The sequence below is a fragment of the Girardinichthys multiradiatus genome, chromosome 12 (genome assembly GCF_021462225.1).
Source record: "Girardinichthys multiradiatus isolate DD_20200921_A chromosome 12, DD_fGirMul_XY1, whole genome shotgun sequence".
Taxonomy (NCBI): domain Eukaryota; kingdom Metazoa; phylum Chordata; class Actinopteri; order Cyprinodontiformes; family Goodeidae; genus Girardinichthys; species Girardinichthys multiradiatus.
In genome coordinates this window covers 14,887,788-14,914,123 of record NC_061805.1, presented here as the reverse complement: position 1 = coordinate 14,914,123, position 26,336 = coordinate 14,887,788, and the positions used below count along the sequence as shown (strand labels likewise).

General features: G+C 39.4%; 1 protein-coding gene across 2 annotated transcripts in view; it reads left to right on the top strand.

Annotated features, from left to right (window-relative positions):
• The window catches only part of ncor2 (nuclear receptor corepressor 2), a 129,623-nt gene that overhangs the window by 40,877 nt on the left and 62,410 nt on the right, over positions 1-26,336 (top strand). For both annotated transcript variants that reach the window (XM_047380685.1, XM_047380684.1), the window contains exons 4-8: positions 4,155-4,332; positions 8,213-8,395; positions 13,677-13,790; positions 18,767-18,823; positions 19,122-19,174. In XM_047380685.1, the coding sequence (XP_047236641.1) occupies positions 4,155-4,332; positions 8,213-8,395; positions 13,677-13,790; positions 18,767-18,823; positions 19,122-19,174 (585 nt within the window). The remainder of the gene's footprint in view (positions 1-4,154; positions 4,333-8,212; positions 8,396-13,676; positions 13,791-18,766; positions 18,824-19,121; positions 19,175-26,336) is intronic.

Genomic DNA, 26,336 nt, shown 5'->3' with positions numbered 1-26,336 from the left:
CGTATCCAGGTGTTGGAATGGCCAAGTCAAAGTCCAGACCTGAATCCAATCGAGAATCTGTGGAAAGAGCTGAAGACTACTGTTCACGAACGCTCTCTATCCAACCTCACTGAGCTCCAGCTGTTTTACAAGGAAGAATGGGCAAGAAATTGAGTCTCTCGATGTGCAAAACTGATAGAGACATACCCCAAGCAAGGGTGGCGCCACCATGTATTAACGCAAGGGGGCCGAATAATATTGCACACCCCACTTTTCTGTTTTTTATTTGTTAAAGTTTGACACATCCAATAAATTTCATTCCACTTCATGATTGTGTCCCACTTGTTGTTGATTCTTCACAAAAAATTAGAATTCTATATCTTTATGTTTGAAGCCTGAAATGTGGCAAGAGGTTGAAAAGTTCAAGGGGGCCGAATACTTTTGCAAGGCACTGTAATTCCTACTTTTCCATACAGTTTTTTTTTTTTTTTTGTGAAGTTTCATTCATTCCAGCTATGGCCAACTCAGCCCAGCATCTCTCTCTATCTGTCAACCATCCCTGGCACATACACAGCTGCAGCACTGCTCCTCTGGGGAGCAGTGAAGAGATCAGCCACCATACAAACACTATAAGGCTTTCACAATAACAGGTTGCTATCTGCACACGTGATCTCAGCTCTTGTCATAACGGGGACCAAGCCAGTAAGAAAGGTGTGGAGCCGTTGACGGGAAGTCGTGATGAGCTTCCCCCTCTACTCTTCCCTCCTCGAGCTTTGGCCCCAGCTTCCACACACATCTTTGTCTCCTCCTCCAGACAAATCCTCCCTTGGGGCTAGATTATTCTGCACGCTCACAGGAAGTAGAGGGGAAAATATGGGGGGAGCGGCAGAGAGGCAGAGGAGGGGGCTGGGCTCGAGCTCGATGATGTGATTATGTAAGTGCCAAACCTCTATGGAGACGTGGACGTATTCTAGCAAATGAGTGAGAAATCGGTGTGGGGTGGGGGTGGGGTATGGCAGGCAATCCTACACTATGTAGGTGTTGAATGTGACCCATGTCTTTTTTAGGCTTAATCTTTAGGTGTTATAAAACGGGCGCCTGACATTAATACACACAGTAACCAGTTTTAAGGTCACCTCAGTTAGGTGCTCCGTAAATGTATGTAAATGTGTCCTAGTTTATGGGTGGTATTGATTATTACACCTCCCCTTAAACAACTGAACTCCACAGAGATGGGTTCTACACTCTTGGCACCCAGATAAACCGTGGACTTGGACCACTGTGTCCATGGACCAGCAATTATGGTTGTGTTCTCTCTCTTCTTTTTACAAGCCGCTTCCAATTTGACACTAGAGGCAATGGCTTTGACCTTATGGCTTCTGTCTCCTGGGTGGAGTTGAGCAAACGAACCTTCTGTTTGAAAGAATAGAAAGCCATTAACAAGTGGGCTAATAAAATGATCTACATCCATGCATCGAGTGAATTTAACATTCAGAAACACTTATTTTATTCACGTTTTTTAAATATTTGCTGCTGGTTATTTTTCACCTGGTCTTCACTGAATTGAATGTATGTAATGAAGGTAAATTAAGTAGCAATCTCTTGCGTGCAGTCATAACTGCATTAGATTAACCAGTGAATCCTCTCTCCTCCAGTTTTTATTTTGTTCTCGATAGTATTCATGGTTTGTTTTAAGAAAAGGCATTTGCTGATGCAGACTCCATTAAATCATTCAGATCAAGACCAAGTATATGCTTGAACACTCAGTGGCTTTTAACATGTTTCCTGAAAAAAAGGGGAATTAGTACTTTTGGAATATCTCAGGTTCAGATAAGGATGGCATAAGAAAATTTAAACTTCATTGAGTTTCTTCATTCCGTATCCTAGTATCTAAAGGTAAAAATAATAATTTCTGAAAAATGTGGGACATTTTACAGTGGTTTATATTTAATTATGTCCTTTAATGAGCTTTTTTGTCCAACTCATAAGTTATGTTTATTTTTTTTAAGTTGCTGACAGAACCTACAAATGCACTCATTAAGAGAACTAAAATGTTTAGCTTCTTTTGGTCTTCAGACCATCTTGCATCAGGGCCTAAGGATGAATTAGGTCTGGTTTAGCTACCTCACAAGAAAGCATTTACATCCCTTTTTTATTTTGGAAAACAATATAAAAGTACCCCAGGCTGTAAACTGTCTAACTGTTACAGATCTTGAAATGGATCAGAGGCCAATTACAGCATAGCTTGGTTTTGAGATTTGCGGAACAGACGGATAATAAAACCAGTAAAGGTTGATGTTTTTTACTCAAGTGTCCAGAATAGTAATGACCAAATGTTTCAGACACCGTTATGTCAGTTTTTCTTGACAGAAACGTTTGTTGCACGTGGGGTTTCTGTAAGTCAGCCTTATGTTTCCAAATAAATATTTGCCTCGACGCATACAGCTGCGGTCTTCATTAAAGTCATCTTTTTGCTCCTGCTGAGTGTGTTTTCATACTGCACAGTTTACTAAAGTGCTAGGGCAACCGTCGCATGTTTACTCTCCATTGTGAAATGACTCGATACATTAGCTGACAGAATATTTAATGCTGCTATAGTTTACTGTGCGAGAATAAACCTTGGAAAAAGCTGTTGTTTTCATAAAGCTTATAAGGTAGCACATCTGAGCATAGTCTGCAGAGTAGGTCATGTGACACACAGACTCCAAACTCCTTTTATAAGGAAAATAGCCATAGAGTGTCAAAATGTTGCTAAATGACCTGATCACCTAATTGACATAATTGGTCATCTGTATGTAAAACATATTGGAGGAATAAGACTGTAAGCGTAACAGCCACACTAAATTGTTTAGTACTAAAAATTAACTTTTTTTTAACATTTGTAAATATTTTCACGTTTTAGTGTTTTTAGTTAGTTTTCTTGAGTCAGGTTTGGTTTATAGCCCTATTGTTCTCTTAGGAAGCCACTTAGGAAACCAGTCAGTCATATTCTACCAGAAAGTATTATTTGTATTATTAAAGAAAATGTATCTTTACATTTACACTGACTGCAGGAGCATGAGTCAATGAGTGCTTCAACCATAACTGATTGATAGAAAACTTGCTCAAGTGTAGAGACAACTTTGCCAGAGTGGCTGTTGCCTGTCAGCCGCTGTGAATTTTGCTGTAGAGAAAGAAAAAAAAAAAAGGAAAACAAATATTGTTCACCGGTGGCAACAAAATACCTAATTGTCCACGCAAGTATTAGCTGCAGATCCTGCTGGGTGGTTCGGCGGACGTAAAATCACAAAGAAGACACCAACAAAAGGTATCGGGAGTTGATTCTAAGTTGGGGGATTCTAATACTGATAATTTTTAAAAATGCATCTACTTGCACCCTTCTACATCCTTGCTCAACATGCTAAGCTGATGTTAAGAAATGGCAACGAAGCGCCCTGCTTTGTCATTTACTGACAAGAAAACTTAGATGTAAAAAAACCAAAATAACTCTCCTCGCTAGACTCCAGTCTAGATGAACAATGACATAAACGAAACACCGTTTACATTTGGCCGGATCGGTATTTTATTTTTCACAAACTGTTTGACAATCTGTTGCAGTTGCATGGTTCAGTCGTGATTAGAACCTTGATCAATCGTGATTGTCATCCTTGGATAGAAAAACGTTTTATCCAATTTGAATAAGCTAACTCCGACTGCACTGTTCAATGGTTAGGATTAATTGGAATGTATGTACCTGACTTTGTGAAGATGACGTGTTGTGAATTGGCGCTATATAAATAAACTGAATTGAATTTAATTGAAATATTTTTTTTTCTTTTAGGCATTACTGGATTTTTTTTTTATCATCCAGATTAGTTATGTGTCATAGGGTGTTACTATATTATTCCTATTTTAGCATTTATTTCATTGTCCTGTTTCTAAAACAGGGCTCTAGAAGTGTAAACAGATTTTTCAAGATGGAAGTAATTTGCATTTACTTCACTGAATAGTAAACAAACAGCCCTCACTCCCTCTTTTCATTGAAGATTATACAGCTAAACACTCCAGACTACAGATTGCCCAGAAATAATACTGATCTATAGAGATAACAGCATCTCTATGGCAACGCTGAAGTTGCCAAAATCATGAGCATACAAACCTTTCCGTTAGAGCTGTACTTTTTATTTTATTTTCAGAGGACAAGAGCAGCACATCCGTTATGAGCACATCTACCTGTCGGAGGGCCCTGGCCAATCAGAGGTGGACTATGGAGAGATCAAACGTCCGCGTTTAGAGATGGGATCAGACTCTCTGATGAGGTCGCTGTCCCACCGGCAGCCGTTACCTCTCGGAGGGGCCGAGGACATGACAAAGGTGAGTGACCTGTAATATATGGTATGCAGTTGCAGTTGTTTTTGTTTGTTTAGTGTGTATTACTGGAAGGTGGCCAACAGGCAAATAATGGTACCTCACTCTTAAGGGCTAATAAGAACAATTGTTATTTTGGAGGATTTGGGATTTAAAACACAATTCTTACAAGTGATTATGCATAGTTTAGATTCTGCCTTTTTTCCCTGAAATATAATCACTTATCTGTTTTAAGATTTAAGTTATTTGGTTAATCCAGCTTGGGTCTTTAATAAACCTAAAGGATTCCATTACAAATGTCACAGCGGCAGATGCAGAAGATTATTCTGCTCTAAATTTGAGATGGATCTCTCATGCAGCAGCAGGAAAACCAAGGGAGTTGTGAAATAGCAATTAATAAATAATGGAGCTGACCTAGATTTTAAAAGGCTGAGGATGAAACTGTGAAGAGCAGATCAGAACGATTTGTTCGCACTACAGAGCTGCTGATTGTGGTGTCCCTGACAGGACAGAGTGCCTCAAACTGCCAGGAGAGACAGACTGCTAGAAAATGGTAAAACAAAATACAGGAGAGGGAGGCAGATATGCAGGAATCCTAGTGCTTTCCCTTAAAGCAGCAGGATATGTAAGCCTATTACATAGGTGCAGTTTGATGTAGTCACTGCATGGAACAAAAACACTAAACAATAGCTTGATAAAACACAGGACAACTATAGACAGGCACAGATTAATGGGGGATGGGAGGACTTGGAGACTGAAGACTGACAGGAAAACATGGAGTGAGCCAGTAGTATCTGACAAAACTGATGCTTGCAGCATGACTCATAGAATGGAAACCAGGCGGCCAAAGCCAACAGATCCGTTACTGTACTCAGAACCTACAAGCAGTGCAGTTCTGCTATTATTTACACTTTAGATTAAAACCTTTTTTATTGTTATTTTTTAAATCGTCTCCTCTAAGAAAAAGGTTAGCATAAGATAGAGCTGTTGACCGGACTCAGTACTCGATCCATTCGTTGTGTTTCCTCAACCAATCAGGTAAACATTTCACTAGCTCTTTGGCTGTACATGTCTGGGAAATCAATAAGAAGCTACATTTGCTTTAGAGGAACTGATGCTGATAACTTTACTGTGGCAACATGTTTGTTCTTAAATGTCTTTTGACCTTCTTTATTACAATCAGCCCAGTTACAGTGAGGAAAATAAGTATTTGAACACCCTGCAACTTTGCAAGTTCTCCCACTGAGAAATCATGGAGGGGTCTGAAACTTTCATCTTAGGTGCATGTCCACTGTGAGAGACATAATCTAAAACAAAAAAATCCAGAAATCACAATGTATGATTTTTTAAATAATTGATTTGTGTGTTACTGCTGCAAATAAGTATTTGAACACCTGCCAATCAGCAAAAATTCTGGCCCTCAGAGACCTGTTAGTCCGCCTCTAAGAAGTCCACCTCCACTCCACTTATTATTCTAAATTAGAAGCACCTGTTTGAGGTCGTTAGCTGCATAAAGACACCTGTCCACCCCACACAATCAGTAAGACTCTAACTACTAAAATGGCTAAGACCAAAGAGCTGTCCAAAGACACCAGAGACCAAATTGTAGACCTCCACAAGGCTGGAAAAGGCTACGGAGGAACTGCCAAGCAGCTTGGTAAAAAAAGATCAAGTGTTGGAATAATTATTAGAAAATGGAAGAAGATAAACAGAAGAAGAAGAAGACTGTCAATCTCTCTCGGACTATGGCTCCATGTCAGATCTCACCTTGTGGCGTATCAATGATCCTAAGAAAGGTGAGGAATCAGCCCAGAACTACACGGGAGGAGCTGATCAATGACCTGAAGAGAGCTGGCACCACTGTTTCCAAGGTTACTGTGGGTAATACACTAAGACGTCATGGTTTAAAGTCATGCATGGCACAGAAGGTTTCCCTGCTTAAATCAGCACACCTCCAGGCCCGTCTTAAGTTTGCTTATGACCATTTGGATGATCCAGAGGAGTCATGGGAGAAAGTTCTGTGGTCAGATGAGACCAAAATAGAACTTTTTGGTCTTAATTCCACTCGCCGTGTTTGGAGGACGAAGAATGATGAGTACCATCCCAAAAACACCATCCCTACTGTGAAGCACGGGGGTGGAAGCATCATGCTTTGGGGGTGTTTTTCTGCACATGGGACACATGGGACGACTGCACTGTATTAAGGAGAGGATGATCGGGGCCATGTTGCGAGATTTTGGGGAACAACCTCCTTCCCTCAGTTAGAGCATTGAAGATGGGTCGTGGTTGGGTCTTCCAACATGACAACGACCCAAAGCTAACAGCCCAGAAACCTGGTTGATCTGGAGAAGATCTGTGTGGAGGAATGGGCCAAAATCCCGGCTGCAGTTTGTGCAAACCTGGTGGAAAAACTACAGGAAATGTTTGACCTCTGTAATTGCAAACAAAGGCTACTTTACCAAATATTAACACTGATTTCCACAGGTGTTCAAATACTTATTTGCAGCAGTAACACACAAATAAATTATAAACAAAATCATAAATTGTTATTTCCAGATTTTTTTTTTTGATCACGTCTCTCACAGTGGACATGCACCTAAGATGGAAATTTCAGACCCCTCCATGACATGGGAAAACTTGCAAAGTCGCAGGGTGTTCAAATACTTATTTTCCTCGCTCTATGACTGACCATTTACCCATTTTAAGATTAGCTCAACTAGAAAAAATAGCATTATTATATTTATTTTGATAATCGGAAAAACAATGAAGGTAGAAATGTAAGCAAAAATGAAACATTTAGGATTTCTTATCTGTCCTTAAATATTTTCTGGCATGCTGAGCTGTAACATGGGTTAAGAGAACGGGACTTTGATTCACACTCAGGGTTGTCAGATTAGGCTAAATTAAAACATCCCACGAGCGTTTTTCCTATTTTGGTGTTTTTTTGTGTTTACTTGTTTCAGATTTACTGGCTTTGGCAGCTTTGGGCTTTTTAATCTAGGACAGCCGCTCAACATCCCCTGGCTCTGACATTTTCAATCACAGCAGGTCTACAAGGCTGTAATGCTGCCTGCCTAGTCCAGATTAGCCCACTTACATAACCTTCATTTCAGATGTTTAAAAATAACGCAGAACAAAACCCAAGCTGGATGGCTCATTCTCTTTTCCTGCCCCACTCTCTCATGGAAACACACACACACACACACACACACACACACACACACAGATACGCAGTGGCCTCATATTTATGACATGAGAACAAACATGAACACAGTCATTGATCAGGAACAAAAGAAATCCTTCCATTCTGCACAAGTGTGCCCCTATGTTGTTTTGTCCATTCAGTAACTAAAATTGCTCTCCTCTTTCATCATAAAGGCTTTATCTCATTAAAAATAAACCAAAAATGTTAATATGTGTTTTTTGGGGGCACGGGCTGGTGTGATATTTTCACTGTATAATAAATTTGAGTAAAAACACCGGTTTCACTATATTAAGTTATTAACACAGCTCATCCAGCTGACTGGCAGTGCACAGCAGCAGATAGGGGAGGGGAAGCACTGTGTTACTCTATGCTCCATACAGCTAGAGAAAACTGCAGTCACATCAGCACTTTCATAGGCATCTTATTGTAACAACTTCAGACTATAGCAATGCTGTGACTGAGGATATTTAAATGGTTCAAAATACTGCAACTGATAAAAGCTCAGCTGCTTAGCCCTACAGTAATCTACATTCATACAAGCGTTCCGTAAATTATTTGAAAGCTTCTATTTATAAAAACAAGCACGAAAAGTGTAATATAATCATTATTCAAACCTGGCTCGTTACTCCCACACTGACCACTGAAATATTGTACCTGCTGTTTCTGTGTTGGGCTTCACAGGAGCGTGGCAGTGCTATTGGGAAGCTGGAGCCCGTCTCCCCTGTGAGCCCAGTCCATATGGACACAGACTTGGATCTGGTTCCAGCTCGATTTTCCAAGGAGGAACTGATTCAGAACATGGAACGTGTGGACAGGGAGATTACCATGGTGGAGCAGCAGATCTGCAAGCTTCGCAAAAAGCAGGTTTGTACTCTGAGCAATCAGCTTTGTGGTTTGAGGAAGTTCTCTCCTTCCTCAACTTTGTCTGTGTGGCAGCCTGACTGTTATCTTCATTGTTTCATCTGGTTTAATATCCAGCACTAGGATTTAAGGAGGAAAGATTTGAAATACTAAAAGTAACTTGTCTGATTGTAGCTATTTTCATCATGTACTTATTCAGTTTTCTGAATTGCTTTGCTCAATCATAGAGTATAGTTGTGTTTTAAAATATGGGAATTTTATTTTTAATTTGACATTTTTCAGGTTTATGTTCGTCTGTATAACCTGAGATTCCATTTACACGCTTTCTGAGCAGGGTTCGGCGAGCAATAGAAGCATTTATTTCTCAGTATGGGTACTTGTCACATATAAACTGATACCATACCGATACCCGGTACCTAGGAATTGGTATCAGTACTCAACAGTACCAAATTTCTGAACTTTTGTGTGTGTTTATGTGTTAATAAGTGTAATTCCTTTAATAATAAAATTCTTCAATTTGTAAAAATGTTTTCTGTTTAACACATTTATTTCTCAATACATAAACTTTAATGAATATATCAAAGCAACATCTCAGTTGTTTCAAACATTTCTTCTCCCATGTTTCTGGCTGCAGACGATGATTCGCTAACAGATGCAGGCGTGCTGAAGGCAGGAGTTGTAGCCTTAGATCTGAGGCCGATGAAAATTGTGCACTCTTGAAATCTTGTGTTTAACCAGGCAATCCCTCAGATTAAAAGAATTCCCGCTGCTGGCGTTGTACTTCGCGTCACAAATATTGCAGCGAGCGTAATCTGCATCGTATTTGAAAAGTGGAGCCATACTTGTGAGTGCTTTCCATCAACCATGCTTGTTTTTTTTTGACGGTACCAGATGCTACTGACGTCATTATGTTCTTGTGCGTGCAATGCTGTGTTCATCTCCGGCTTGGAAAATCGTCCACGTTTCCACTCCCTCAGTGTACCAAAACATGGTACCTTTTGATTTTACCTGAGTCTGTACTCGGTAGGAACGACGTATTTCGGTCGGTACCTTTTAAACGTACAGAATTCGGTACCCATCCCTACTTATTTCCCATCCCTGGTGAACTCATTTGCTATTTTTGGGGATTATTTTTCCCATGAGACTTCCCTCAGGCCTTAGGCATCATTCAATCCAAGAATCTCGTAAATACAATGCCTTGCAAATGTATTCAATCATCTTGAACCTTTTTGCATTTTGTCAGATTACATCCTAAAAATTGATTGTATTTTATTATGAGTTTGTGTGTTCGACCAACACAAAGTGGTGCTTGGTTGTTAGATGAAAGGAAAATGATAAATTGTTTTCTATAGTTTTTTTAAATAAAGCAGCGTGGCAAATATTTGTATGATACCCCTAAATGCAATCCAATGCAAGCACTTTCCTTCAGACCTCATCTAATTAGTAAAGAGTGCAGCTGTGTGTAATTAAATCTCAGTATAAATCCAGTTGTTCTGTGAAGGCTTCAGAGGTTTATCAGCGGGTATTAGTGATCAAACAGCATCATGAAGACCAAGGAAAGCAGCAGATAGGTCAGGGAGAAGGTTGTGGGGAACTTTAAAACAGAATTAGATCAAAAAACATTATCTCAAGCTTTGAGCATCTCTCTAAGCACTGGGCCATCAAAAAATTGGAAATACCTACCACTTTTGCTTTATTGTGGGGAGCTGGGAGATAATCAAGGGGTTTCACTCGGAAAGAAAGCCAAGCCCAAATAAGCAACTACACATTCAAAAACCAGGCCAAAAACCCGCAACCCGCGACTCGTGAGATTTGCAGGCAACTTTTGAGAAAAACAAGCCCAGAGTCGCTTATAATAAGCGGACTTGGCAACACTGCTGCAAACCCTGCAAGGCATAAAAGTAAGCAAAGCAACTAAACTGACAGGTTGAGCTAGTATGTTGCTTCCTGCATTCTTCACACTTGTCAAGCACACTGAGAGGTTCACACAGATCCTTTTGTTTGTTTTTTTTAAACTGCTCTCACGCTCTTATTGTCAGTGCCATGCAATTTGTTTTTACTCCAGTCAGGTAGTAGGGAAACCCTGATGTAGGGAATGCAGCAAACGCATGGAAGAAGGTGCTCTGGTCTGATGTGACCTAAATTGGATTTTTTGCCCTATATGCAAAGCACTATTTGTGGTAGAAAACGTTATCACTCCGAGGACACCATCCCCACGATGAAACATAGTGGAGGTAGCATCATGCAGTGGGAATGTTTTTGGGTTTTTTTTTCAGCAGGGACATTTAAGCTGGTCAGTTGATGTGAAGATAGGTGAAGGTAACTACAGCAAAATGTAAGAAGAAAACCTGCTAAAAGATGCAAAAGACTTGGGCAAAAGTTCACCTTCCAGCAGGACAATAATCCTAAACATACAACCAGAGTTGGTTTAGATCAAAGGCTATACATGTTAGAATGGCTCAGTCAAAGTCCAGTCCTAATTCCAGTTGATAAGTTGTGCCAAGACTTGGAAAAGTTTTGTTTAAATTGCGTTCATTTAATCTCACACAGTTTGAGTGGAGTTGACAGAAAATGACACACAATAGGTGTGCTTGTAACATGCGGATCGGGGTTTATTATGACACACTGTGGAAATGTTGAGGGGTGTAAATACTTTTGCAAGATAATGAATTTCTGCATTCAAGCTTGTAGCAGTTTGTTGCTCACTGTAATTTGTTGATGCTGAATAATTTTAGGCATCTGCCTCTCTTCCTCTATTCCTTTATTATGGAGAAAAATCATTTCCGTATTTATGGAGCCATTAATAGCAGCTTCCCTCAGGGAGAATTAGTATGGTGACCGTTTTGTTACTTTGAAACTGCTCCTATCCCCGCCAGCCCTGTCTCCCAGTGGGCTGCGTACAGTGTTTCATAAAGAAGCTGTATGAATAAGCCTGCTCTCATCCATGCAACTTACTGATCCATCAGACCACTGCCTTTTACACTCGTTAGAAAAGAAACAAACAATTATCCTTCAAATGCAGCTTTGGCACACTTGAGGAAGGACCAGTATAGGTGTGATTGTACCTAATCTAAGTACTGCGTTTCATGAGAAAAATCTTATCTGCTGTGGTTGGTGGTTTTTGCTCAACTGCAAGGACACCACCTACATTTTTACAGCGTTAAAGTTAAACAGAGCAGAAACCAGGCAGACCTTGGGCCAGGCGTTCTCATCCAACTAAGCATAATATTTTTAGCAAGCCGAAGGAGCTCTTCAGACACTGAAATTCCCAGGTCATCGAACTTAGCCCAATATACACAGCATCCGTCTCCACTGCGCTCTGCCAGGCTACAACTCTGCAGTTATCACTCACCCTTTTTATAGTCAATGAGAGTGTTTACACTGCAGGACGTCATCATGTGCATGGCCATTCAGCAAAACTAGACTCTGGTCAGTTTTTGTTGAATGGCAATGCGCATGCCGCCAGATGCCGGAGCCAGCTTGGGGTCAATCTACACAGATCATACTGCAACAACTTTATTTTACAAATAAACTACTAAAGACAGACTAGATTTTCTCAAAGGCCTTGCCCACAACATTAAATAAACATTAAATGCAGTAAAACATATAGCTTCTCTATTCAGTGTACTCACCCATTGTAGAACAAAATAAAAATATCTGTATGCAAAATTGAAAATGGAAGCAGTTTTAACTTCCATAAAATGAGTTATTTTGGTCTGACTTTATTACACATGTATCACTGGCTTTTATTGCATGATCTGCACATGCTTCTCGGAGCACCTCTGGGCTTCGCAGCAGAGCACTTCCAATGTTAACCAGGACCCGGAGCAAAGGACGGGGCAGAGACGGGCGCTGTGTAAATCCGTGGTGAGAGGGCCAGTCTTGAACTTGGACATTCTGCCTGTGTAGCAGTTACAAGCCATATTTCTGCCTGACTTAGCAGTGTATTTCTCTCAATAATGAAAACATCAGTTTCAAGCAACTGTTAAGTGACCACGGCCATTTTATCACCGTTTTGAAATGTATTTTTATAGCTGCTAATTTCAAGGTTAATGTTAAATATTGGGTCAAGAATGGACTTTAGAAACATATTAATGGAAAAAAACTTGAAAATATTTTTTTAAACGTTTTGATCTAACTGAAAAGATGAAACCATAGTTTTAGTTCATCTAAGAAACATCTGATTCTAAAAGCTTTGAATGATCAAAAGCTGCATTCGGAACAAATCTGCATCCCCTTCTCTAGGTCCCGTAGAGAGAAAGTTTTTCCGGTTTTTACAGTCCAGATCCAGATGTTTTATCGCTTAGCGATAAAACATCTGAACATCTGAACTGGGAATTCAGGCATGTAGTTCAGAGCTGACTTAAATGTAGATCAGCTGTTTGTGCAGCCCTGTTTGACACCCAGCCTCAGCCTCCAGATAGCTGGTTACAGCTGCTGTTTCCAACCCACAGCTTGCGTTAAATTTATCCAAGTATTTCCTGCAAGTATATTTGAAGGTCGCCAGGTTTCAATGTTTATTAAAGCAAATAGTTTCTACTTTACTCCCTTATTGTACATATGATTGAATGTTCTTGTATGTAAATGAAGGTTAACATTTTGTAGGATTAATTATTTTGGTTATTCCTCAGGTGTGCTTGCTTACATAATGCTGTGCGAACCTGATTCGCTGGCAGAAGAGCTTTTGTAAAATGATTATGGTGGATATGTTACCCTTTCTAATATTTTAGTTATGAGCACATCCTTTTTGTTTGTATCTCAGTTTGTGCATGTGCAGTGCCACTTGCTTTACGGCCCCATCGTAAACCTCGATTTTTATTTGCTCGAAAAACCCTTTGAATCAGGAATGCATCTTACTTTCTTTGTGCAACCTCATTGTGGTAATCAAATCCAGTTTTGCTGCATAATATATTAACTCATTGTTTGATGTAGTTCCAAAGGGTCTTGCATTCTTCCCCTTTTTTTGCCTAATAATCATATTTTTATTCCTTAATCACACAAAATCTACGTGGAAGCATGTAGTGTGACAGGAATAAGTGCACCTGTGAAACATGGCGACCACAAATCGAAGCATCCTGAGAAATATTTGGCTTCGACGTTCATATGAAGTACAGTCGTTTCAGTTGTTTGAATGACAAATTTTAGCCTTGCATACACAGCCATGACCTACATCCTTTTTAGCATCACTTTTCACTTGTGGGCAAATAAAATCCTAATTGACTTTTGACATTCGCCTTAATATCAACAATAAAAGATTCATCGGATCTTTTTGTGTGTGTTGCAGCAACAGCTGGAGGAGGAAGCTGCTAAGCCCCATGAACCCGAGAGGCCCATCTCACCGCCACCCAGTGAGGCCAAGCACCGCAGCCTGGTGCAGATTATCTACGATGAGAACCGAGTAAGTGGAAGATAAACACTCAAACAGGCGCTTAATCTGCTGCCTGCCCCTTTGACCCATATTCTTTGGTGTTTCAATGTTGCTGCACTTGATCACATTCACAGCGTGTTCATCACACCAAACCTACGGTGAGGTGGGGCTTTGAAGCTTTTCATGGCTGCTACGTGACATTCGAGCAGTAAATACTGTTACTGAGAACATGCTTCTTGGTCTGTCACTTGTTTTCTTGCGTGTAAAAAAAAACAAACTCCAAAAGAAACTTGTCAAAATGTATTCATGTCATATCTGACCCCTTCGTACCTTTTACTGTTGTGCAAGGCAGGAATCTTGCCTGAAAGGAAATGCTACTAAAGGTCAACATGGCAAACATGATGAATCAGATGTGTTGACTCAGTAGAAGGTGACTAACTTTCGCACTGACACAGCCCCTCATTGTTCCTCTATAATATTTCATATTAATCAACATTTTTACAGAAAAACCTGAAACAATGCCACTAGTAGGAAATTGTTTGCCACAGCAGTTAAGGTGTGTGCAGAAGACAAACTACTATGGAGCATTGCAGTGATTCTCAGTGCTCTCGGTCCCCCTGGTGTTTAGAAGCTGAGGTGTCCTTTTTATAGGTATTGGGATTCAAAACTGGACCTTCCTTATTTAAACTCTGTGGAGCCTCTCATTGGAAACAAGGGATGATTTAAAATCTTGTGCTAAATGTGCTAAATTACCCATCTTTAAATATAGTCTAATTTAGCACATTTACGGTGAGTAATAGTACAGTATGTAGAAAATGCACGTAAAATGGTCAAATATAGTGCAGCCCATACTCTGGCATTCTCTGAGTGCTGAATGAGAGGCCTATAAAACATATTTTACTTTGCTGTTAGTCACTCAGAAACTGCTGAATAACCACTAAAATGCTGTCTGAAACCTTAGAAGAAAAAAAAGAAAAATAGAGGAGCACATGACTTTGAGTGTCTCCATGGTCAGCTAAAACACAGCCTTCCTGTGGCACAGTGGGACATGGCAGATGGCACAAGTTAGAGAGTGACTCAAGCATGCAGTCTAACCTCTGTAACACTTCCCTCTGACTTACATGATGCACCCTGGCCTAATGCCACCCAACCATTGTAGCATTCTCACCAGGCTTAAGCTGCTTCTATTCTAGTCTCACACTCGTACTCATTGCTTCTGCATTTCTGTTATTTAAAACATGACTTACACTGCTGTGTTCGTTGTTGCAATCTGATGTGCAAAACCACTTATCCCCAACTTGGGCTTTCTTCATTAGAGGCATATGTGTAGGTTTGCACATGTGTTTACACACATGGCTGTAATTACTTTAGCCTCAGCTCTCTTATCTCTGCACTGTCATCTGTCCCTGTTGGGCTCAGAGTCAAAGGCTCTTACAGCCACATTTTCACTGACAGCCCAGAGATGGCTCAGCTCATGTTCGCTCGCCTTATATTTTGGAACGCAGCCATCACAGACATGATCACATAGAAAGACAGGACTATGGATGACTGCGTTGCATTTTACCTCCTATGTTAAATCATGGTGTATTTTGAATGTAAATCAGCTCTGTAGTTTGTTCCCAGGATTCCCTCGGTGGGAGTTTGGAATCATAATGACTTAGGAAACCACAGAGTCATTTCCAGAAAGTTGGCTTGAGTTTACTCAAGTTGGATCATGTGATCCAGATAAATTATTTTGTTGGCTCCTAACTTTACGAGGAATGATAATGGGAGCACCACTGTGGCAAATCTGTGTGCCACCACTGGGGGGCATGATTGAAATGTTAAAGATCTTTGCTTTAGTCTGCTTACAAACTGAAGGATGGTTCATCAGCACTTTAATTAATTACACTCTTACAGGAAGCCACAACGTTTTGCTTCATTTCCTCTCCTCTTTATTTTCATAGATGTTATCTGAGTTTTTCCTCATAAAGCCACTTGAGTATTTCACAGTGTTGTTTTTAAATTAGCTGAAGGTATCACAGCTGGAAATAAAGAGAAATCCCAGAGGCCCCCCTACTCTTGGTGGCTGAAAGTCTCCTTGTAGTAATTGCTGCTCATTAAGTGCGCCTGTTGTGACTGTGCTCTCTGAGGCAATACTCTGCAGCCTGTTACATCTACTCACTGATGAGGAAGCAACACGGACAACATTTGCATTTAATTGATATGTACAACATGTACATTGTGTAAAGCTTTGGTTCTTTTCTTGTTCAGTTTGAGAGAGGATGCACAAGGCATTTGTTTAAAAAGCTTTTTCCGTTTGAGCCAGCTGAAAGCATGTATTCACTCAAGTACGGGTAGATGAGATGGCATTAAAATCACTATTTTGCTGCCGTAAAAAATATCTGTTAAAAAATATTTAATGCCTGGTTCACAGGGCGAAAAATTGTCAGTTGATTTTCAAAACCTGAGAACAGATTTCATTTGCGAACATTCAGATGTTGGATGGGAAATCTCGCAAAACCTTTCGAGATCAAACGTGAGTTCAGAGTAAATAAACATCGCCGACAAAGAAGACGCAATTGAGATAGTTTGTGAACTAATTTTAACAAGAAAAAGCACCACAAAAAGAAAAAGCGTCATTTAAAGGAGTAGAGAGAGCACAAACAGGGGCTCTCCTTACTACCCTATGATATGGAGGTGAGTTGTTCAGTTTTGTGTTGTTTTTGGGAAATGTCGTTACACACTGTGTCTTAGATTGTTCTCCCTTCTGATATTTTATTAAGCTTTCCTGGTTAGTTACAGTTGAAATAAACTTTCTGATTGGCTACATGTCACCTCCAACAGGCTGCGTGCTCGATTGTCCTCAGGGAACAGCCCACACGCTAGGATATTGGGCCATGGAAATCCAACATTTTGACTCCATTGACATTTTTCTATTTGAGGTCGGAGCGGTCCCGACATCCTTTCAGGCAGCCTGGATCACTCTTAACACGCCACACACAGCGTGAATATCTAAGATTATCAGGGCTGAAACAATTAATCAGATTAATCATGATTAATCGATTATTGAAATAATCTCTAACCAATTTAGTAAACAAATAATTGTTAACTGGACTATAAAACATGCCATTTGCCGAAAGAACAACCCACTCAGAGCTGTAATTATGCCAAAGTTGTACAAAAATAAATCATTTTGCATTTAGACTAAAGGGTGTTCACAGTATGGCCCGTGGACCATTTGTGGCCCTGGGAATGATTTTCTGTGGCCATTCTATCACAATTCATGAATGCGACAGATTTGACCCACCAGCACTGGTGTTTCATGCAGGTGGACAAAATTTCAGGGAGAGATTTCCTGCGAGGCCTTTCACAAAAAATGCAACTAAATAAATGTCTTTAAAATGAAATATGTAAGGTGCAACACGAAGTGTTAGCCTTTCATTAAACATGTTCGCTTTCATTTTAAATTGAGAATTAGGTGTAATTATTCAGCCTATTACTTAAAAGCAGACTTGAGCACACCCTTTTATTAAATTTGGGGGAAAAAACCAACCATTTTGAGCGACCCAGATCCTCCTGTTGTATTTGAAAATGCACAAATAAACAAAGTAATTCAAGATAAAACAAATACATGGACCTAAAAAATTACCTTTTATTTTTTTTAGGGGAAGCGTAAGAGATGTCTCAGATGATTTACAGATCCCTTTTCCATTGAAATATTGTATATTGTTAACCAGGTAAAGTTAAATCCACCCCTCCATCAATTGCCGATGCTTATCCCAGCAGTCATACGACAAGAGGGGGGATAAACTCTGGACAGGTCGCCTGGGCAAGGAGAGCAACCATGCCCTCACAAACATTCTTAAGGGCAATTTAGAGAGACAAATGAATCTGACACTCGCACTGTGGGAGAAAACTCGAGGATCCAGAAAGAACCCTCTCATGCATGAGGAGAACATGCCAACTCCATGCAGAAAGACCCCAAGGCTGCAAGGCAGCTGTGCTGGTAGATATAACCTGCACCACCTTGCAGGTTTTCCTTCAAATATGAATGTCTAAAGTGTGTTAAGCACATGTTGTTCTTCTGTGCAAAGTATCACCCAAAACATCTGTCTTACACAGCATCACTCTGTGCAATGACAGTGTTACGAGACTTAAAAGTTTAAAGTGCGGGCAGAAGCAAATGTGATGCAAATAGTGACGCAGTTCATGCCAGCGCTTTTAGACTGTAAGTAATGTAGAAATTAGTTGTTGTGCTGGGTTTTGTACTTGGTGTGGTAAATTTAGGCATTAATATTTAATTAGCATTTTAATACAACATTTTCAATTGTAATCCTTAGAGCAGTAGCGGTTGTATCCCTGCTACATAAAATCCAGTTTATAGTATATTCTCTGATCATGATTGTTGTCTGTTGTTGGACTACAACTGAACACTTGTGTTTAGTGAGCTATGAAAAGTGAGGTCTTGTGTTGAAAAAAGGTTGAAACTCAAATGTGCCTCAGCTCACTGTCACTGTTATCGCCTTTAAAATCTGTACGTGGTGAATGAAGGATAATAGTACAGTGAGAATATTTAGCAATAGTCTGGAAAGCTGTATATACATTTGTGTGATGGAGCCAAATATTTATGCAAGGAGGATCAAAGCTGCATAGAAGACTGATCTTAGAACATGGATAGGACTTTTCCCTGTCACCTTAGAGGTCAAACATCTCTGTTTTCCAGCCCTAAGTACCCCCTCCCCGCTTCACCTCCTTTTTTCCCTCTCTCTCCTACTTTTTAGTGTACTCCCACTTGCTTTCATGCCTGCCAGCTCTTTCTCTGTAACCTTTCTCTGCGAGATAGAGAGAGAGAGAGAGAGAGAAGCTCTAATAATAGGCAGCAGGTCCAGCTCTCCATCTATCCATGCATCTAGTCCGTCCACCTTGGTAGCAATCGCTGTTTTGCCTTGGTGATCTAGTGAGCATGTTGCTGTGGTGAAGGCAGCTGACTAATGTACTACTTCTGTTTTGTCATTTCTCATCAGAAAAAGGCAGAAGAGGCTCATAGGGTACTGGAGGGGCTGGGGCCCAGAGTGGAACTGGTGAGTTTTTTTCTTTTATGTAGACGCTTCTTCTTGTCTTTCTAAACTCCTCTATACTTAAATTTGTAGACAAATGCCTCCGGGGGAGTTCATTTTGTGAAACTTCAGGTCAAACTAGATCTAATTATTTTACTTATTTTAATTAGTTCCAGAGTTGGCCATTACACCTCTAATTTGAAGACATCTTGATTCATTTAAAAATGTTAGAAGAAATTGATTTAGGGCTTAAATTTGTTTTACCATTTTCTAATCTGCTGCATGATTGTTTTGGATTGTTTTTTCTGTTCTGTCGTTCCAGCCTCTGTACAACCAGCCATCTGATACCAAACAATACCATGAGAACATCAAAATGTAAGTCTGACTCCACACATGTCTTGGCATCCCCATTTACAGTATTTATGTAATATTTGGCCACTTAAGCACGTTAGAAAAACTGCTGTAAGGTATATTAGTTAGATGAGAACCTCTGTGGGACAGGTTTATGTCTGTTAAGCAGCTGACTGACTACCTGAGCAGATAGCCTGACTAATTTACTAGCTACCATCAGTTTGTTTTTTATTGTTACTGTGTAAGGAGCAGAAAAGGAAAAGAAAACATAGTAGTTTGCTAAATTTCAGCTACATTTGGTGGCTGTTTGCTCTAGGTTATTGCTATGGTTGCATAATATCGGGAAAACATTGCAATGCCAGTATCGATTACTGTTAACCCACCTTACTCTTCATCACAATAAAAATATACATTAAATGAAAGGAAAACGGGCACCCCACAATTGTGTTCTGTATCACTGTCACATGCCCAAACAAATGCCACATGCTCAGCCCCCTCCCCCTCCAGAAAAGAAACACAAACGGTGAAAAGATGGAAATAAATACCTGTTATCAATATCGGCCCAGTTTCACTGGTCAGACTGATGCAGATAATAGCCGATAATGCTGATATATCTTGCATCCTTAATAATAATTGACATGGATCAAGTTGTACACATTTGTTTGAAATCCTATTGTTGTTATAATACAGTGTGGTATTGTTACTCAAGGTGATTATATTGTGAAAATCTAATGCTTTATTGCAGTAATTGGAGGCTAGAATTTATTGACTCTGTTGGATGGAGACTGTTGGTGGATTTGAGGGAGTCAAAGTTGCTAGAGTTGATTGTCCATTAAATACAAAATGATGCATGATGCCCCCTAATGTGAGATATGCCAACTGGTAAGTCCCAGACATTTGAAATTTGTTACAGAGGTAGATATCTTCAAATCAAGACAAAAAAGTATTTTGGGTGTATGCCCTAAAACAACAGGAAGTCGGCCATTTTGGGTTACAGGGTCATTTTTGGCCGCTTTGACGTTTCATACATATCGAACATTACCACACTCCTCCTAGGGATTTTGAGCCACCACAAATTTGGTCAGTATGCACTGACCAAGGCATGGGGGGTTAAATGTTATCAAAATCTTGAGTTTTTGAGCATGTTTAGGGGGCGTGGCCAGACCATGAACTTTACCTACTGGCCTAAAAATTCTAACAGCTACAACTTTCACATAGAAATGCTGAATGAGACATAACGTGATATGATTGATTCCCTTTTGGTGCCCCACGATCCCATCTGGTCATTTGCTGACATAATTAAAGCCCCGCCCCCTGAGATCAGGAAGTCACTTTTTTCTCTTGGAAAGGTCTCTCTCTGACCATCTTGACCTAATCAACTTGAAATTGTGCCAGGAGGCAGATAACTAGTTGGTCGACCTTCGTTTCTAGAGATTTTGCTGGATGGTGTGGCCGTGGTGGCGTGCTGAAGTGCGATGTCAGGCCATGGCCATGCGTTTGTCTCTAATTTCCACATATGTCATCTGATCTTTACCAAATGATTAATCTTAGTTCTGCCCCCAAACGATTTCCAGTGAAATAATTGGTGGTTGTGGCTTAATTCTTCCACAGTGCCCCCTAGAACATTTTAATAAATCAGCCCCAAGCCATGCTTTGACTGAGGATTATGAAATTCTGTAAACATAATGTAAGTTCTCAGGACATACACAAAAAGTCTCTTGTAGCCATTGTCCTAACCCTGCAGGGAGTTAGCCATTTTAGATCAAAGCCAACATTTTCTCTCAGTTACACACCTTGTATTTGAGCGAAGTTCTCCAACAGCTTTGGACTTACAGACGTCAAAATGTCTCAGTATACTCTCAAGGCATTAGGGATGAAAAGTCTTTAAAAGCTTTTTGCAGTTCAGTTTAAAGTTCAGTATCTCACCGTTTTCGTATGGTTGGCTGTAAATCACAGTTAGATTTGCTAAAATCAACCAAAAACAAACCTAATTAGTGCAAATCAAAGTTGGTTGTCAGTTGCCTCAGGATTGCCTACATCTTGTCCCTCTTGGTATTTGCACATGCCACCGTGACCTTGGGCAAGGTACTGGCCAATATTCGATGGTCATTTCAAGAGGGAAGCCTTCCTGATGAAGACACTCAAATAGGTTCCCACGGCGTTTTTAAAAATTATGTAATGTTGCTTAGTGACTTTGTTCATTTGGAACCCATCATGTACTTGGCCATGATTAACTGTAACACCTGTGGGTATAATCATATTCCAACTGCCTGTTCCATGTCCAGTCATGCTGGTGTGTCCCAAAACCCCCTTTAGTGTCAAGGGTTCATCTTACTCACCCAGCCGCTACAGCCGTGATGTAATTAGGTTTGTAGGGTTATAATCATTAGGCTTTACAATAAAAATAGGGTGCGGGGCTTTGAACCCATGTTTTCTTCTAATATCTTTTACCTGTTCCTTCCGCAGCTCTGCTAATGTTGCTGCGTGGTTGAGTGTTTGGTTTGTTTTAGGGAGGTTGAAAATTGATGTTTGAAGTTTGAGATTTAGTGTTTGAGGCACGATTTATTATAAAGTGTAAATGCACTCTGTAATCTACATTTGTTCTAGCTAGGGTTTAAAGAGGGATCATATGAATATGGGTCTGTCTCATGTTTTGATGACATTTAAAATCTAACTTAAGGCTACAGAAACTTTCCCGTTTGACCACAAAGCTTGTTTTGTCAGCTTGTGATTATGATTAGCAGTTACAGCTGCAGTGTTAATAATAAAACCAATTTGTTTATTTATTCTCAAGGTTATAGGCCAGAATAACACATATTCAATTTACACTTGGGTGTTCAGTTACCAACTGAAACAAGTATCTTTATTATGCTGTGACCAGCAGCCCTAAGGCAGCTGCTGTGCAACAACCATGACACGAGGCCCGTCATCTGCATGTGTTTACTGCTGACTCTCTAGGATTGTGATAGATTTCTGAAAAGAAGGAAATTATCTCTGCAAAAGGCTGTCTGAGAGAATGGTAAAAGCAGCGTTCCCGCAGATCCTAAAAATGTATTAATAGGCATTGAATTCATCAATCTAAAAATAAGGCCTTAAATGGTAAAATGTCTTAAACCAATCTTTCAGAGGTCTTAAAAATGTTAACCCAAAATGTTAACAATAGGATTTTATGATTGTAATTCGTCTCAAATATAAAAATAATTGGTAAGATTTCTTTTTTTTTTTTATAAATTACCAAATGGCTCTCGCTGTAACGTCACACGATCCTAATTCAATTCAATTCAATTCAAAAATACTTTATTAATCCCAAAGGGAAATTACATGTTGCTATAGCTCATATTATGAAGGTTTCCTCAAAGAGTCGGAACCAATAAAAGTGATGTTATTGTGGCAGGGACAATCAGGGCAGATGCACACGTCGTTCATGTAGCGCTAGCAGCCAGTTTATCTTGGACAACATGGAAAAAGTATAAATTCAATGAAAATTGGATTTCCAACCAAGATTCTTCTGCATGACTGAAACCAGTACCAGGGAATGTGAATGAGCCATCTCCGTTATCGACAACAGTGACGGCAGCACCACATTTCCAGACAATGTTCGGCGGTACAAACTAGATGTTGAAACTTAAGTATACACTACCGGTCAAACGTTTTAGATACACTTTCTCTATAAATGGGTGTCTTTATTTTCATGACTTATTTACATTGCAGATTCTCACCAAAGGCAACAAAACTGAGTGAACACACATGGAATTATGTGGTAAGGAAAAAGTGTGAAATGTCTCTAAATATATCTGAAATGGTTTTCTAAATATTCTCGAAATAACTTTCCCAGAGGTTCATTGAGAGATGGTCACAGGTTAATATTTCAGTCATCACAGCAAAGGGCGGCTATTTCAATCTAAAATATAAAACATATTTAAAGTTCGTTTACAGTTTTTCGTTTGCTACATATTTCCATATGTGTTCATTCTCAGTTTTGATGCCTTCATTGAGAATCCACGTACAATGTAAATAGTCATAAACATAAAGAAAACCATTAAAGGGTGTGCGTCTAAAACTTTTCACTAGTAATGTAAATAGATAATAGATATAAATATAAATAAAAATTATAAATAGATATACATTTCAAACTTTTACACTGTACCAAAAAGTCATGTTTTATGTTCAAATAAACATTAATGTAAAATTGTCGCTAACTGGGGTTGGTTTTTTTGTGAAGATAACTTTTAACTTTTATTTCAAGTAACATTAAAAGTCTTAAAAAGTTTTCCTACTTGCAAAGCAGATAGATGTCTTTCATTTTTATCAAAGGTACTCTTCAACTGTAAGTGACAGATCAAATACTTGACATGAAATAAAATACTAATTAATTACTGAAAAATCACACATTGTGATTTTCTGAAATCACAATGTTTTACAGCCACTTCTCAAGTGTGCACATCTTTAAATTGACTTGGGAGTTCTCCTAAAGTTTAGTCTTATGAGACTACTAACATAGATACATGGATGTCCTTTTTTCCTGATTTGTTTATTTAAAGGTTTTTATACAACACCGAATCATTAAAAAACGCATCTTTTGATTGAAACTATCAAATTGGATTTTTATCTTATATTTATCTCGATTAAATGACGTTTTAAAAGTAGGATGTTTTTTACAGCACCTAAATGCTGTGTCTTAAAGTTGTATCTATCTGCAGTTTGTTTGGGTTTTAATTACATCTGAAGGACATTATAGGGTTTGCTTCCACCGGCACAGCGATATACCAAAAGATGTTCCTGACCTATTAACTGCACTCTGCTCTCTTTACTCCTTTTGATCCCTGCACCATTTGATCAGTATTATTGCCTCAAAGCAATTAACTGAAATCCGCTTTCACTCCGTCTTTGTGTGCGTGTTATTAAATACCAGTGTTGTCAGTTTGACCGAGCACAATTAGCTTCTTTGTTTTGTTAACCGGTTTGATAAGTTTGGCATTAATCCCTGCTGGCAGCGATGACTATCAATATCTCAGTGGATCTCTGTGAGCCCCATCCCTGCTCATGTCCTGCACACACGGTCAGCTGATGAAAAATAGGCCAATATGCACAAGGACAAATTGGAGCTTTGAAGTTCACGCTTTTGCTCAGTGAGCAAGACTGAGCAAAACGCACTGGAGAAGATCTGTCACAAGTATGCATATAATCTTTCAGCTATTGTGTTTTTTAAGTATTATGCCAAATTACAGTGTTCTCCGATATCTCAGAAAGCACCCGGGGTTAGAGCAGGACAAAGGAAACCTTTTTGTAGGTTACAGGGCTGCTAATCTTGTCTTTTGCCATCTGGTGTGCAGAGGACAATACCATCTCTGTCTTTTTAGGAGATCTACTTTATCATGGTTGTTTTTTGTTGTTGTTGCTTTGCTAGATTGGTTCTCACCCAATTTACACAATATAGAAATATTACTTTACACAGCTGGATTTAGTACATGTATTTTTCCTGTTGCAAAGTCATGGCTCATTAATCGTCTCTATTTAATTATTTATTGAAATCAGAGCTTGACCTTTTTAAGATGAAGCATGTGTTTGTTTCCCTTGATCATTAATTCTGTATTGTGTATAAATTTTGTCACAAACCACTAGATGCCACCTGTTGTAGTTGTATGTCCTAACCTCTGTCCAGAGGAAACCAGAAGCTCAGCCGTCTAATATAGATTAAGATTACATTAATCAGTAGAGGAGCATGACCTTACAAGTGACAGATTAAGTGTCAGGAATAAAACTCTGTCTTGCTACAAAGAAAGAGACAAACCAAGCAGCTGCCTAAGGAGATTACTGGCCTTGACCTTTATTTGAAGCTGCACGTCTGGCTGCTCCAAACAAAGACAAGTTTTATAAGTTTGGCCCTCCTTGCTATCCCTTACACCCAGAAGCGGTATTGAGTTTATCGAGCGGCGACACTCAAGGACCGGCAATGTGTTTGTTTATGTGCGAGTGGAATGTTTTTTTCATTTTTTATTTACTATTCATTTTGTAAAGAAGTGAGGTTGGAAAGTGATCAGGGTAGAAAATATACGGTGCCTCGAATCCATCATACTTTTTCACATTTTATCTGGAAACAACCACAAAATAAAATTAGTTTCATTGGATTTTATGTGATAGACCAACTTAAAATTCTGTGTGATTGAGAAGGAAAATTATACATGATACCTGACATCTTTGACCAGAAAATAAAAAATAAATGTGCATTGTGCATTTGTATTTATTTCTATTCTTTCTCTAAAAATTACAGCTGCAAGTCTTTTACAGTAGGCAGCTTGACACATTTACAGTCTGGAGTTTTTGTCCACTTCCCTTGCAAAATAGCTATTTCTAAGTCCTACCAAAATTCTCAATTGGTTTTGGTCTGAACTTTGACTGGTCCATTTTAACACGTGCTTTGATCTAAACCATTCTACGGTAGCTCTGGGTGTATCTTTAGTGTCCTTATCCCACTGAAAGTTGAACTTGCGGCCCGGTCTTGAGTTTTGTTTTGCAGCCTTCAACAGGTTTTCATCCATGTTTAAATTCAAATTTAGCACCATCCTTCACCTGTTCCTGCTGAAGAAAAAAATGATTATACTTCCCCCACATTTCACAGTCCGGATGGTGTGTTCAGTGTGTTCTGGCGTTTTTGTTTTTTCCACAGACATCAAATTTAGCTTGTAGGCCAAAAAGTACAATTTTGGTCTCACTTGTTTTCCGTCTTCCCTACCTGGCTCTGTGGCACACCGCAAACAGATGAATAGATTCTTCCACTAGATGTTTGGATCTCTGCATCTTCTCCAGAATTACTATGGATTTCTTTGCTGCGTCTCTAAATACGCCGTCTTTGCCCAGTCTGTCAGTTTAGGTACATTGCCTTGTCTTGGTAGATTTGTAGGTTTCTCCTCCCATTTTCTGACAATTGATTGATCATTGCTCCAGGAGATGTTTAAAACTTAGGATATTGTTTTAGAACCTACAACTTCACCAGAACCTTCTCCCTGAGCTGTTTCCTTTGTTCCTTGGTGTTCATGATGCTGTTTGTTCACGGATGTATTCTAACAATCCTACAAGATCTGGATTTATAATGAGATTAAATTACACACAAGTGGACTCTATTTACCAATTAGGTGACCTTTGAAAGCAGTTGATTGCAGTGGATTTCATTTAGAGTATCATAGTA